The sequence below is a fragment of the Terrapene carolina genome, unplaced genomic scaffold (assembly GCF_002925995.2).
Source record: "Terrapene carolina triunguis isolate 2854851 unplaced genomic scaffold, T_m_triunguis-2.0 Scaffold238, whole genome shotgun sequence".
Taxonomy (NCBI): domain Eukaryota; kingdom Metazoa; phylum Chordata; order Testudines; family Emydidae; genus Terrapene; species Terrapene triunguis.
Genome location: NW_020664589.1, coordinates 1,264,643 through 1,279,231, shown reverse-complemented (window position 1 = coordinate 1,279,231; position 14,589 = coordinate 1,264,643). Strand labels below are relative to the sequence as shown.

The window sequence follows — 14,589 nt, the reverse complement described above, 5'->3', positions numbered from 1 at the left end:
GAGCCCTCACCTCCAATCACTGTACAGTGCGGGTTCAGTTGCCTGGCAACTGTCCAGTCTAACTGAGCTCAGAACTTAGCCAGGATTTTTTTCCCCCTTTTCGGTTGTATACGTCACACTATAACTATATCTGTATGCAACAGTGAAATATGGACAGATGGCTAAAGACAGGTAGTGTTAAGAAGAACACACAAAGTATCAGTGATGAGAAGGGTAGGGGTACACAGGCAGCTGGTAGATCTGGAAGGGGGTACACAATAAGAAAAGTGTGGGAACCTCTGCTCTAGGGGGTTGGATCCTCCCACCTGTTCCTAGCGAGAAAACAACATATCCCTTACCAGCCATTATCAATCTCAGCCCCTGCAGGGCCGGCTTTAGGCCGATTCCCTGGAATCGGGCCCTGCGCCTTAGGCGCCTTTTTAATTTTTTAATTTTTTTTACTCACCCGGCGGCGGTGTGGGTCTTCGGCGGCACTTCGGCGGCGGCGGGTCCTTCAGTGCCGCGGAAGACCCAGAGCGAAGTGCTGCCGAAGACCCGGACCACCACCGGGTATTCGAATCGGGCCCCGCAGTTCCTAAAGCCAGCCCTGAGCCTCTGTCTATCATTCACCACCCCAACAAAGCAGCTGACTTTCTGCGTTGGTGCTGTGCAGACTAACGCAACAGACAAACTACCGTAGAATGAAGATGCTCCTTACTATTGGTCCAGTAGGTCCATCATGCCCTCTGTCACCTGGTAAGCCACCAGCACCCTGGAGAGAACAGCAAAAGATCAAAACACAGACGCTGAAAGTTGGGGGGAAGTGCTACCGGTAAGGGAGAGCGCGGTAGTGGACACACAGGGGTATGGCTTGCCAAAGAGGGGTGCAGCCTGCCACAGAACCAATGCTGGTGCTCCTTGGAAGCTGTATGTGCTCTCAGCCACATGTTTTCCTGGAACAGTCTTCTGTAATAGTTGGCTCTTGCGTGTCTGTGGATTTCCTCATTGATTGGTCACCAATGAAATTTCATTAAAAAAAAAAACTAAAAAACAAAAAAGCCCGGAACAGAGCATTCCAGTAAGGTTGAAACAGAACACTTCCACCTTCGTGGCATGGAACGTTTCCATTTCAAAACGACTTTAGTTTCAATTGTAAAAAAAAAATTGTGTATTATATAATATCAACTCCAGAAAGTCAAATTTGGAACAAAAACTTTGTGAATTTTATCCAAATGAAAATGTTGTGATCAATTTGAAGCAAACTGGTTTTTGGAATTTCATTTTGTGGGAAATTTTGATTGGGGGGGGGGAGTGTCTTTGTTCCATTTTGGATCAGGAAAAAAAATCCAAATTGCAGAATTTCCCACAAAATGGAAAATCTGGTTCCCCCCCAGCTCTAGCTGCTGGCTCCCATTGGTCCCATCTTAGGTCTGTTTTTGATAACCCAATGGCACCAAACATGCCTTAGAAATAGCCACACTTTTTTTTTTTCCCTCTGAAGGAAGCAACTTTTCCAGCCTCTCCTCCCTTGCTCGCCTCTGTACAGATAAGCAGGTGGGGACTGCACATTTCTTAGCAATGGAAATCCTCATCCTACCTCCCGCCATCCAAAGAAAGAGAAGATGCTAACTTGGTACAGGGCTAGGGGAAGATGCACCCATTACAATGCACGCCAAAGTCCCTTTCTCAGGCAGTGTCCGGAACTAAGTGGTTTTGAGGGGACTGGGAGCAGTTCACCTGCATTTCAGAGAGCTGGGCAGGGTCAGATGGGGAGAGGGGGTTAAGAGAGCGAAGGCAGCCCCTGAGGCTGAAAGACACTGTTGTGTCTCAGCCCTAAGAGGGGAGGCGTGTAATATGTCATCGCTCAAGCATTCTAGGTTAAACCTTGTACCACGGAACTGGGTCATTATTAGCTGACAATCGGACATGGAAAGTGTGTGTTGGAAGGTAATAAGACCCCACAGCAGGTTTGCTTGTAGTAGGATTTTGTCACCATTAACAAGGGTGTTGCAGTGTATTAAGTGACAAAACCCGATCTCTAATCAAAACCCTGGATCTGAATACAGGGCAGGACCCTCTTTAGGTGACACCCAGGAAGGCAAGGCTGACTGGTTCATTGAACTAAGGCTGGACTTGATCTTTGCTCAAGGAGCCACCATCATTAGGGAACTAGCCTAGGACTTGATAGACTCCAGTTCAATTCCTAGCTCTGCCACAGACTTCGGGTGTGATCTTGGGCAAGTCACTTAGTCTCTCGGTGCCTGAGTCCATCTGTGCAATGGAGATAACAGTCCTGCCCTGCCTCACAGGGCTGTGTGAGGATAAATACATTAAAGATTGTGAAGCGCTTTGAGATCTACGGATGAACAGCTGAGTACAAGAGCTAGGTATTATCGTCATGCTCATGTGGCTCAAAAGACTGGAAGAATTTAAAACAAACACACAAGGAATTCTACTCACAGCTGGTCCCTTTCTGCCAGGGCTCCCCATGGCACCTGATACACCCTGCAAGATAAATCAGACAGATGATAAGGACCAAGAGAGATCACAAACCTTCCCCCAGCTCCCGCCCAGCTCTGTATTCTAGGAACATGGATTTGCACGTGAGCTCAGCTTTCCCTGTAAGGGAAGCTCTAATGATGCAAGCTGGAATCGTGTGTAAACCTGAGAGCTCATTCCTTAAAGGTTAGATCAGAATAAGGTTGCCAGGTGTCCGGTTTTCGAAAAGGGATCCTGGTGGCTCTGGTCAGCACTGATGACCGGCCGTTAAAAGTCTGGTCGGCAGCTCAGTGGGGCTAAGGCAGGCTCCCTGCCTGCCCAGGCTCTGTGCAGCTCCCCAGAAGCAGCCAGCATGTCCTGCCCCTAGGCACAGGGCCAATCAGGGAAGCTCTGCACCACCTGCCGGGGGCGGGCGGGGGGGGGGGAGTGAAGGGGGGCACCTACGGGCACGGAGCCGCTTGGCCATGCCTCCATCTAGCTGCTTCCGGGAGTGGCGCAGAGCCAGGGCAAGCAGGGAGCCTGCCTTAGCCCCATTGTACCACCCACTAGGAGCTGCCTGAGGTAAGCGCCACTTGGCTGGAGCCCGCACCGTGAACCTCCTACCCCAGCCCTGAGTCTCCTCCCGCACCTTAATCCCCTCCCAGACCCTGCACCCCCTCCCACACTCCAACCCTCTGCCCCCTACTGCACCCCAAACCCCTCATCCCCAGCCCCACCCCAGAGCCCGCACTCCCAGCCAGATCCCTCACCCCCTCCCGCACTCCAACCCTCTGCCCCAGCCCAGAGCCCCCTCCTGCACCCCAAACCCCTTATCCCCAGCCCCACCCCAGAGCCCACACTCCAACCCCCTGCCCCAGCCCAGAGCCCCCTCCTGCACCCCAAACCCCTCATCCCCAGCCCCACCCCAGAGCCCGCACTCCCAGCCAGATCCCTCACCCCCTCCCGCACTCCAACCCCCTGCCCCAGCCCGGAGCCCCCTCCCACACCCTGAACCCCTCATTTCTGGCTCCACCCCAGAGGCTGCACCCCCAGCTGGAGCTAGGGCCATCCAGAGGATTCAGGGGGCCTGGGGCAAAGCAATTTCGGGGGCCCCTTCCATAAAAAAAAGTTGCAATACTATAGAATAGTATATTTTCCTGGGGGCCCCTGTGGGGCCTGGGGCAAATTGTCCCACTTGCCCCCCCCCCTCTGGGCGGCCCTGGCTGGAGCCCTCACCTCCCTCCCAAACCCCAACCGTCTGCCCCAGCCCAGTGAAAGTGAGTCAGGTTGGGGGAGAGCGAGCGACAGCAGGAGGGGGGCTGGAGTGAGTGGGGGGCAGGGCGTCGGAGAAGGGGTGGGGCCTCGGGGCAGGGGGCAGGGCAAGGGTGTTCGGTTTTGTGCCATTAGAAAGTTGGCAACCTAGATCAGAAGCAAGGAGTTTCTGGATCTCATCCTAGCTCTCAATAAATGTCTGTTCCCAGCACATCACTATGCAGTTTGGTTCTACGCAGCCTCTCTGCATGAAGGGCTCAGGACTGGAACAACAGGGCCCAGTGTGCGAGGAGTGAGGGTTGAGGGTCACTGGCAGAGCTGTTTCTGGGCACAGAACTAGCATGTCTAACAGAGCACAGAGGGCGGAGTGAGCTGCAGGTGGCAGTAGAAATCAATGGGCAGAGCCGTGCTGGGGACAGAACTGGAACACCGGAGGGGAGGTGACGGTTTGGTGCGAGTGGGGAATGAGGTGCATGAACCACCCCAGCCCCAAGCCTGTGCCGTCAAACCCTCACAGCCATGCAAAGATGGCCTAGACCACAAAGTTTGGATCCAGCTCCAGGGAGTTCGGTTCTGTGGTTCGGTTTGGATTCATCTCCCTGCTTTTAGGGGTACGTTTATAAGAGACAAACCAACATTGGAACCAGCAAATCTCGGAGTTAACGTAACATGCAGTAATATAGCAGCTTTCACCTGCAGCCCTGGCCCCTGTAGCCGGCACGGCAATTACAACAGAACGAAGAATATTTAAGTATATAGTATAGAATGGGAACCTGTGTACCAGGCTTTCCTTCTGGGCCTGCTATTCCAGGAACGCCTCGTAAGCCCTGTAAAGCAGATTTTTACCTTGGATAAGCATATGAATGAAAATAGGTGCTCAGATTTTAAATGGTGAAAATATAGATGGCAAAAGACGCTTTTAAAGGACTCCGTTATGTGTGACTATATAAGCAAAGTAAACACAAATATTTTCATAAGAGCAATTTAAACAAATGGGAATAGAAGGCTCTTGCATATGTACATTCGTTTGCTATACGAGCACTCAACTCTGCCTACCGGGACAACCGTGATGACTGCAAACACATCTGTCTCTACTGTTATCTTGTCCTCTGCCCCCCTCCTGCTGTCTGTCTGTTTAGTCACCTGCTATGTGTCATCTAAACCCTAGATTGGGACCCCTCTGGGGCAGGCAGTGTTGTCTGTGATTTGTTTGCACAGTGCTTAGTGCAACGTCGGCCTCGTTCCGGTTGGAACTCCCTGGATGCCAGTGCAAGAGAAATAAACTGGTCGGTTTGGAAACCTTCCCGAGAAAAGTTTGTGCTCGTAACTGCACCGTGCTCATTAACATGCATCGTGTCTCCTGACTGTGCCCTCCCTCAGCACCCTGTGCAAACAGCTTCTAACAGCCCTTTCCCGCCTCCACCGGCAAACGCTCTAACCAAAAAAGAAACCGAGCAGCAGGTAAAAGACTATTTTTACTGCCACAGAGAGAAAAACGTCGAGGGCCTTAAACATATTTTTTCCCTCCCTATCCTCTTTTGCCCACCCCCACAACTATTAATTGTAGCTTGGTTGTCAAATGTAAACACGTGTAATAACAGGTCCCCTGAAAGCTACTTAAAAGAGAGTCTTGCTTCCTACATTCCTTGCTAGTAGGTAAAAAGTCAGTTGTGTTTCTGGTGGGGTTTGTATGAATTATTATTACAACAATGTAAAACTTGTATAGAATAACACTCATCCTGAATCTCCTCCCCCTGACCTTCCTACCGGCTTACCCAAAGGCAGAATACGACCCACAGAACATTTGAACACAAACACATTTTCAAATCGCTGTCAAACATGGCACACAAGAACGGTCTCATGCCGGAGCTATACTACGAAAACCGCTGACTGCAAACAGCCCAGTCCAAAGTGTGCTGTAGAGGTTAGCAAGCACTGTTAACGTGACTCTTTTCCACCTTAATTTGTGAGCTACAGAAAACAAAAAAGTGTTACATTTTCAATAAATCCTAATTAGGCACATGTGCAACTACAGCACTAACAGTGAAGGGCACAATTAAGACGCCTAATTAGGTTGAGAAATACGTCATCGTGCCCTTGATGAGAAGCCATACTCCCATGCACGCTGCCCGTTTGTTTTCCTGCTCTCACATAGGCGAGCAATAACGCTTTTAAGCGCACACCTAGTTAAACCCACAAGGTCTGGACGCTGGCGTCAGTTGGGAGGATCTGCACTGCAAATCAGCAGAGTCCCACTAACAGCAGATCAGACGAACGCCCTCTGTCTGGAGACCGGTACACTTGTATCTGCCAACTCTGAATCCCATCTAGGCTTTCCGCTTTCAAACCTGAACCATGCAACTGGGGCGGCCAGTGCTGATCCCTTCTCTAGAGCACACTTCGCATGAGTTCGAGCCTGAGCACTGGTGTACTGCTACTTACTGGGGGTCCTGGGAGTCCAACCAACCCACGCTGGCCCGTACGGCCCTGAAAAGAAACAAAGATTACAAGAAAGGACTGTGCCATCATTCAACAAGATGCAAATTCAGAGGCCTCAATACGCAAGTTTGGCAACAGGAATGATCTTTGTCAGCAGTAAAAGTTACAGGGCTTTTAAACGTATAGATGGGTTTATATACTTCAATTATGGCTCCGATTTTATCTAAACTCCTCTCTCGTATGGTATTCCCACCACTCTAGCAAGGAGTCGTTCATGCACTCCTTTCAAGTGCAGGGACCTTGCCATGGTTATCTGCCGCTGCTAGCCACCTCTTAGCCATCTCCACAGTAGATCTCTGCATAGTGGCTCTGTGCCTTCAAGTCATTCAGAAGCTGCAGCATCCTGATTCGGGAAAGCAACTTACTTGAGTCTCACTGACGTCCACGGGACTTCAATTTATGCTGAAAGACGAGAACGTGCTCAAATGCTGCCTGCCCTGGAATGCTAGTGAGGACCAAGGCAGCCACTCTTCAGTGCTGTTTCTCATGCAGAGTACACTTTATGCCCATGCTACATGATCTGTGCTGCTCACAACGCAATTTTGTGGAGATATTTAAGGGGCTGGTTTCAAACCCTATAATGACCCCGACGTTCACCTCCAAGTAACGAAAGGCTCTGATAGTTACCCTGTGTCCTCTTGGCCCAGGCCTTCCCTTCGAGCCATCTGGTCCTCGACTGCCCTAAAAATTCACAGGGGAAAATCATTTCAGGCACCACTGCTCGATTCCCCCACCATCCCTGCCTATCTTAGAGATACAGAGCTGGGCATGTGTCTTTACAGTTTCAGGGGCTTCTTCCAAAGCCCATTGGACTCAATGGATCTAACAGCTTGGGGTCAGGCTGGAGATGTTGGTTTTGATGTGGATTTTCCTACTGAAATGATGCTGTAATGGGTGTAACGCGTGACACGCCTCAGGGACCGGCTAGAGCTTACATTACAAGCCACATCAGTCCCAAGCGGAGATGCTGGGCCCAGCAAGCACTGTTATGCGGAGGGGCGGGGACAGACATGACTTTTTGTATGTGCCTACCACTTACTGAAACCCCCAAGCTGCCAGGATGCAGAGTGCTAGATAGTCTGGGTTGGGAACGTGAGAACTACCAGATCACTGGAAGTCTCCAAAAGTGCTGTCTGCTCAGGGCCACAGGTGAACCCAGAAATCTTATGAGAGCAGCAGAGACAAGCTGGAGCAAGACCCTCAACACGTGCCAAAACCTCACCCTGAGAAAGGCGTAGTTCCCACCCCCTTCATATTCTGAAACCCTGCCTAAAGGTTCAGTCGGGGTGCCAGGCTGGGCAACAGCTCTGCTGGGGTACCGTCAGCTGGATGTCTATGGATCACAGGACTTCCTGTTATGCCAACACCCACATATCAGTAAAGAGAGACTGTGTGTGTAAGGGGTGGATGGGTATACAGAGGTGGAAGGTGGTTGCCAGTATTTCCCCTCTCCTCTACCGGTCAGATTTATTCTGTAGCCTATTACTCCGCCAGCTCTCCCTCCACTGAGGAAAGAGGGTTTTCCCCTTTTTAAGCAATGCACCAAGTGGAGGTCACACAGTCTCACAGCTTGAAACCTGTCAAGCAGATTCACAGATGGGGCTGCAGGATACAGTTGCGATCATTTCATCTTGGAATCAGCACAGACTTCACAAGAGAGCAACCAAAATACCATCTCAAACTCTCTTTGAACAGGACAAAGAGGATATTGAAAACAGGGAAACTCTTATTCAGCGGAATAAAATACGATCAACTCCTTTGTGTTCATTACCCAAATCTTTCCTAAACAGGGACCTATCAGGAAAAAGCCAGCGTAAACAAATCCACCTTAAAGCTGGCCTCATGCCCTGGCTAGGTCTCCTCTGCAGCTAGGAGCACGCTTCCCAGCCCTGGTAGACAGACGTGCTAGCACTGCTCGGCAGCACAGGTGGCCGCTTTGGCTTGCCCCCCCAAGTACAATCCCACCTGATCCCTTTTAAGAAAATGAACGCTGCAACTGTGGAGAGCAATTGAGACGTATTTTTGGGCCTTCCACTCCTGCAAAAGGGAACACCCTCTACACTTTGGGAAACAGTGAAGGACCCACTGCCAGCTATATTACAAACGGAACAACATATTATTTTATAAAAGGACTCCATCAGATCAAATATGAGGTTTAGGTTATGCAAATGCTCTTACAAAATCTAAGACCAAAGAGAAATATTTCCTTGAATGAAAAAAACAACACAAAACAAAACAAAAAAAACCCACACACACAACCTCCACCCCCCAACCCAATAAAAACACCTTTATTTTAACAAGTAAACATTAATTTGCTTTCAGTGCTGGCAAACCCAAATTCTGCAGCGTTATAACAGTGCAGGAGGATGGAAAGTGGAAAATGACAAGAAACAAATGAAATCTCTCAGCTTGGACAATGACAGTCAGATCGGTGAATTGCAAACAGCGAAAAGCAAATACAGAAAAAGTTAAAGTAGCCAAGCGTCTATAATACAGCAACTGGGGAAGAGTAGCAGAGGTTTTATTTCCCCCCTCCACAACCACAGTTCCATAATTTATGATGTTATTTGTAACATGGGACATTTATTTGGTTTTTACATGAGTTTTAAGCTGGCAGCGTCCATTTAAGCATAAGACACCTCAGTATGGAGCTATGTACTAAAATGCTATAGCACAGACAACACCCAGCCTTGCTCCGAAGAGAGTTATCATGCCCCCCACCTTCCACAGTCATGCACATGAATAGGTGGTATGGCTATGTTGTGAGGTCACGTCTCAGTGCCTCAGTTTCCCTGGCTGTACAATGGGGGTGGCACTTCGTCTTTGTAGAGGCTGGGATCTTGAGAGCCTATTGGTGTTAGGCACCCAAACCCTGTTTAAATTCAGTGGCTTGGATTTGCAAATGAGCCTACGTCTACACAGCAAAAAAACCCAGCGGCTCTGAATCAGAGTCCGAGTCAACTGACTTGGGTTCCTGGGGCTCATGCTGAGAGGCCAACAATAGCAGTGTAGATACTGGGGCTCGGGCTGGAGTCTGGGTTCTGAAACCCGGCGAGGGGGCAGGGTCTTCGAGCCCAAACATCTCCATGTTATTGTTAGTCCTGCAGCGCAAGCCAGCTGAGCCGGGCTCAGAGTCGCTGCCATGGGGCTGGTTTTTTGCGGTGTAGACAAACCCTAAAGCAGTCTGAGATCCATGGATGAAGAACGTTACATAAAGGATTTACCACGACAAAATGAAAGAGAGAAGAAATAATGGTGACACTGACCTTTGGCCCTTCACTGTTGTTCTGGCCAGGTGGGCCTATTTGTCCTTCCTCCCCCTAAAAGGGCAAAGAAGCAGAATTAAGGGACAGTCAAGACAACCTTTGGAAAATCATTTCTATAATGAGTCGGGGACAGTCTGCTGTGTGCAAGGCAATATTTGAATGCGATATTATTGGATCAGGCTCTAGCTGATCTTTGGAAATGCTGCCGATCTAAGTACACGCCGATGCACCGGACACCGCTCTCAAGGGGGAGTTACCTACATAACGTGCAAAGAGAGAGAAGCTGTATGCATAAGTCCCTTTACAAGGGCGTTACCCACAGTCGCAGATCCCCTGCTCTTCAGCAGGAGAAGAGATGTCTCACCATAAATATCCCTGGCCATCCAGCAGGGAAGAGATCCCTCGAGAGAGAGGGGGCATGGGGTTATTAATTACTGGTGTTGCAGTAATGCCTAGGACATCAATCAAGGTTCATGATGCTGGATGCCGTACAGACATGCTGTAAAAAGAGACAGTCGCCATGTCCTCCATGCATCAAAGAGAGAAACAGCCGACTTCCAAGCAGTCCAGCACTGTCCCCTCCCAAGCATGGCATGGAGAACAAACCCTTCAGTGTTTCATTTGGTAGGAAAAGAAAACAGACCGGGGCCAAAACCGAAGCAGGAACTGCTGCAGGGCTAAAAATCACCAGGATTATTGAACTGTGTTTGTTTCCAAGAAGTTGAATTAAGATGATTAAGCGATGCGGGCCGAGGGACGTGCTGGCCGCCCTTCCTGCAGCCCCCATTGGCCTGGAGCGGCGAACTGCGGCCAGTGGGAGCCGCGATCGGCCGAACCTGCGGACGCGGCAGGTAAACAAACCGGCCCAGCCCGCCAGGGGCTTTCCCTGAACAAGCGGTGTCCCAAGTTTGAGAACCACTGGTCTAGATCTCTTAATGCCCCCCCTCCTGCCTCGAGGGACACAGAAGGCCACGATGGCTGTGGGCTTGTCACAGTAAAATGCATGAAGCTACTATCTGCAAGCAGATACTATTTTGAGATGGGGCGTGCTGCATACTAAGCTGGAAAGGGCATTGTGTAGCGGGGAGAGGATTTCTGCTGAGTTATCCTTCTTTCAGAATGCATCCAATCTGAACAGTGAATGCCTAATCAGGGCTCATAGGAGGCCAAACTCCAGCGCCCGAATGAGATAGCATTATTCTCAGACAGCGTGCTGTTTTACTCCTGGAAAGGCAAAGGGGAAACAACAAGCCCCTTCTCTCATCTTTCTTGTGTTTTTGAACATGCAAAGATAAAGATCAGCAAGGATCTAATTCTATGTTAAAATATTCAGCTTCCTGCTGCATCCGCCCCGCCCTGAGACTCGGCACTGAAATCTGCATTGCATGAGAAAGCGCTTTTTAAATCAGCTTCCTTCTGGCAGCACCTCGAGCTTTGTCCCTCTCGGGTCTCACACGCTAAGGAGGATTCCACCTGGCCAGGTGTAACTGACCAGAGACAGGTGCCTGCACTAGACAAGCCCTGTTTTGAGCTGGTCTGGCAATCCCTGCCTTCTTCATTGTTAACAACATTCCAATTGCAGCATCTTTATTTTCAGTGGGGGAAGAGCCAGAGAGCTTCACTTTCTGATCTCAGCTTCGGTTCGAAGGGCTGGCAGTTAGAAAGAACAATCTGCAAACTGCACAATCTCAAAATACTTGTAAAGTGGCGAGCAGGTCTGATCTGGAGAAACAACCAGCGAGAACCCCACGAGGATATTATTAAGGGCAATTTCACTGCAAAAAACACATTGGAAATCCATTGAGCTCCTGCCTTTGGCTACAATTTTGCACCACGCTGCATTGGCAGTGGCTCTCTCCATTGTCTAATTTAGAATCATCTACATAGACAGCTATGGGACAATTCCAAGGCAATTAGGATCAAATCTCTGCTAGTGTACACTGGCCCAGCTCCATTGACGTCAAGTCCCGTGGACCTGTGCCAATTTACACCTGCTGAGAATTTGGCCCTTAATTTCTACCTGGCCCATTATCTGATACTGAATCCACCCTGCCAATGGATTAAGTACCTCTTTGCAGGGTTTATGAGCAAGGTAGCATCTCTATTTGTGCATGTGTACCCCTTCGTTTCTCATTTGAAGTTTCTCCCCAGGAAGATGTAACTTGATTAGAGAGAAATAACAGGATATATGTTCAACCTCTCACAGCAGTTAGATAGTAACGATAGTGAGGGAGACAGTTAATAAACTCTCCTTGGCATTTCTTCTAGGGTAGGAAGCTTAGGGCAGATGAGATTTATCATTCACTATGGAAAGTGACATTTGCATTAGTCGGACAACATGAAAATGGCAATAAACAGAGTACATGTGTTTTTAAAGCACATGGCGTTTAACCATTAGAGGGAGCTCGTGCATCGTGTGTTTTTCATGATGACAACTTGTCAAGAGGAAAAAGTTGGGTCAGTTGGAGAGATGCAACGTTCTGAACTCTAGCGCGTGGAAATATTTGCACCAACTGTCTCAGGAAGAGTCAGCTACAAGTGAGTCTGGGCAGGACAGAATGCAAGGGTTTAATCCAGAGGGGGAGAGAGGCGAGGAGGAAGGCAGCTGAGATTCCCAGCAAGACCATAGACTGTGGGATGGGATCAAGAGTTACAGCCAGTCAGTCAAGAGAAAGGAGTGGGGAAAATGGGGAAGCTGAAGCATTTGGATCCAAGGCACGGCAACGATTCTAGTCCGGGTCATTTCCGCCGAGAGGCAGGAGGCGTGTTCAGCAACCCGCTTGCACCAAGACCGGGCAATGGCTCAGCAGAACCATAAACTCAGTGAGAGCTGGGATGAGGTTCCTAAATACACATCTGCCTCTAGAGCAATTCTCCACCTGCTGCTTGGGAAATGTGACCTTCGGATTCATTTTAACGTGGAATCAGATACCTGCTTGGTGCCTATAATTCACACCTGCACCACGATCGCCAATTGCCCTGCAGGAAGATGCACTGAATCTCAAATGCTATTTCAGTGCCGTACCTCAGGGCCCAGGTTTGGACAATTGATATCAACCCGCTGTCCACGTTGGTAGACCACTAGTGCATAGAACTGCTGATAAATTGCATCCGCAGAACGTAAAGGCCTAAGAATCCAGCTTCTCCCAGAAAATCAATGCTAAAAGGGAAAGCACAATATACTCATGGCTGAGTTGCAGGGTGGGGAAGGGTAAATGGATGATAAGTGTAGGCACATTAGCCACTGACAAAGCAGCCAGGCACCGTACCCTGCTCTCCCGGGTATGTTTCAAGGTGGGGAGGGGACACCACTTAAAAGATATTTTCTCTTGCATGTTGCACTGCAGCAGCTTTGCAACACAGTATGTAACCAATGTCTGGAGAAGCAAAGAATCCTTACGTCATGTCCTTGGCGTCCAGCCGGCCCTCTGGGCCCAGGAAATCCCTGCAGACCCATTTGACCTCGAACTCCTGGGGGCCCTTTCATCCCCTGTGGCCCACGTTCTCCCTGGAAGCAAGAAGATACAAATACATCATGGAGGGCCTGGCTGCACCTCCTGCTGCCCTTCCACCGGCGTGAACCGAGATGAAAACGGAGGAGGTCTTTGTAATAAACAACTAGCGTGACTATCTCAGCTCCTAACCCCACAGGGCAGCCATTTCCTTGCTCCCCCTCCGGATAGTCCGTCTTCTTTTATATTTGGGTCTCTTCAATCTCATCATGCTGCATTCATGGCAGAATGGAAGTGGAAAAGGAAACAGCCTTAATTAACCCTAAATGCCCTTTCTCTGAGGTGGTCTCCCCCTCAGACCACACCGTGATCAAAGTCACCAGAACATGGCTCCTGTTATCCAAGCTTGTCCTGCAGCCAGAACCACCAGCCGTTCTTTATTCCTGGCAAGTCCCTTCTAGCCCAGGCCCTGGGAAATTAGACAGACCTCAACCAAATCCCCGGAGCCAAGTATCTCTGAACTTTGGATCCACACCCAGTTCTGAACTTGGCAGCTCACTCCCACCTCTGATTCAGAGTCAACACCACTGGACAACGTCCTCCTCAGAAACACCACGCCCTCGCCTGTCTCCTGACCATAACCAGTGGGTTGAAGCCCAAACAAGACATGCCTCTCCACCTCATCAGAGCGCCCCAAGATTTGGGGCTGAGCAGGATTCGACCATCTATAATATGTATATGGCACCTCACACGGTTCAATGTATTTATTCCCGGAACACCCCTGTGCAGCAGGGTCATGCGGTTATTCCCACTGTACAGAGAAGGAACTGAGGTACAGAGAGACTACGTGACTTGCCCAAGGTCACACAGGAAGTCTGTGGAGGAGCAGAGAACTGCACCCAGATCGCCCAACTCCTAGCCACTGGACCAGCCTCTCTCACCAAAAATGACATCCTTTTCAGATTAAAAAGATCTGCCCAGGGCGTGAGGAGAACAGAGCAATCGGGAGCTCCAGCCAAATGTTCATCTAGTGACGTGAGCTCCTAAGAAATCCTTGTTGAAATTCTGCCACTAAAGTGAAAGTAGGGATGGGGTGATCTCCCTCCCTCTGATGGAGTCTCCTCCCTTTCTGGACACTGCCTAGAGCATCCCTGGCAGAGAGACATATCCAGACGAGGGCTCAAAACTTAGTGTTGGGCCAGTAACGGGGTTGAGGGGGAAGGGGAACAATGATTTGTGATTATTTTCATTTAAAAAAGGGCGGAGATATTCACACACACACACACTTAGCCCACAGCTCATGGGTAAATCATGAAAAGGCCCTGGCGCAGGCTGCAACCTATACACCTGCGCCAGGCCTGGAAATATGGCGAACAGGGTCAGATGCAGGGAAATACGTGCAGACACGCAGGAACGAATGGGGCTAGAAACCCTTTGCAGCTCAGTTTAACCTTGCAGCAGTTCAATGCTCTAGTGTAGACAGGCCATTAGTTAAACCAGATGAGCAGCCACAAACCTCCCCATAACCTACTGCCCTATCCTGCCTTGCCTGTGCCGCTCTCTCCAGCTGCCCTGCTACATGGGAGGAGGTTCCCTAGGGTTACCATACGTCCGGTTTTTCCCGGACATGTCCGGCTTTTCGG

The 14,589-nt window shown here is 49.8% G+C and overlaps 1 protein-coding gene across 1 annotated transcript in view; it reads right to left on the bottom strand.

Moving 5' to 3' along the window:
• The window catches only part of COL27A1 (collagen type XXVII alpha 1 chain), a 185,879-nt gene that overhangs the window by 46,934 nt on the left and 124,356 nt on the right, over positions 1 to 14,589 (bottom strand). The window contains exons 24-30 of the mRNA XM_029912756.1: positions 12,895 to 13,002; positions 9,495 to 9,548; positions 6,856 to 6,909; positions 6,172 to 6,216; positions 4,503 to 4,556; positions 2,440 to 2,484; positions 698 to 751 (exon numbers count right to left, since the gene is read on the bottom strand). Coding sequence (XP_029768616.1) covers positions 698 to 751; positions 2,440 to 2,484; positions 4,503 to 4,556; positions 6,172 to 6,216; positions 6,856 to 6,909; positions 9,495 to 9,548; positions 12,895 to 13,002 — 414 coding nt within the window. The remainder of the gene's footprint in view (positions 1 to 697; positions 752 to 2,439; positions 2,485 to 4,502; positions 4,557 to 6,171; positions 6,217 to 6,855; positions 6,910 to 9,494; positions 9,549 to 12,894; positions 13,003 to 14,589) is intronic.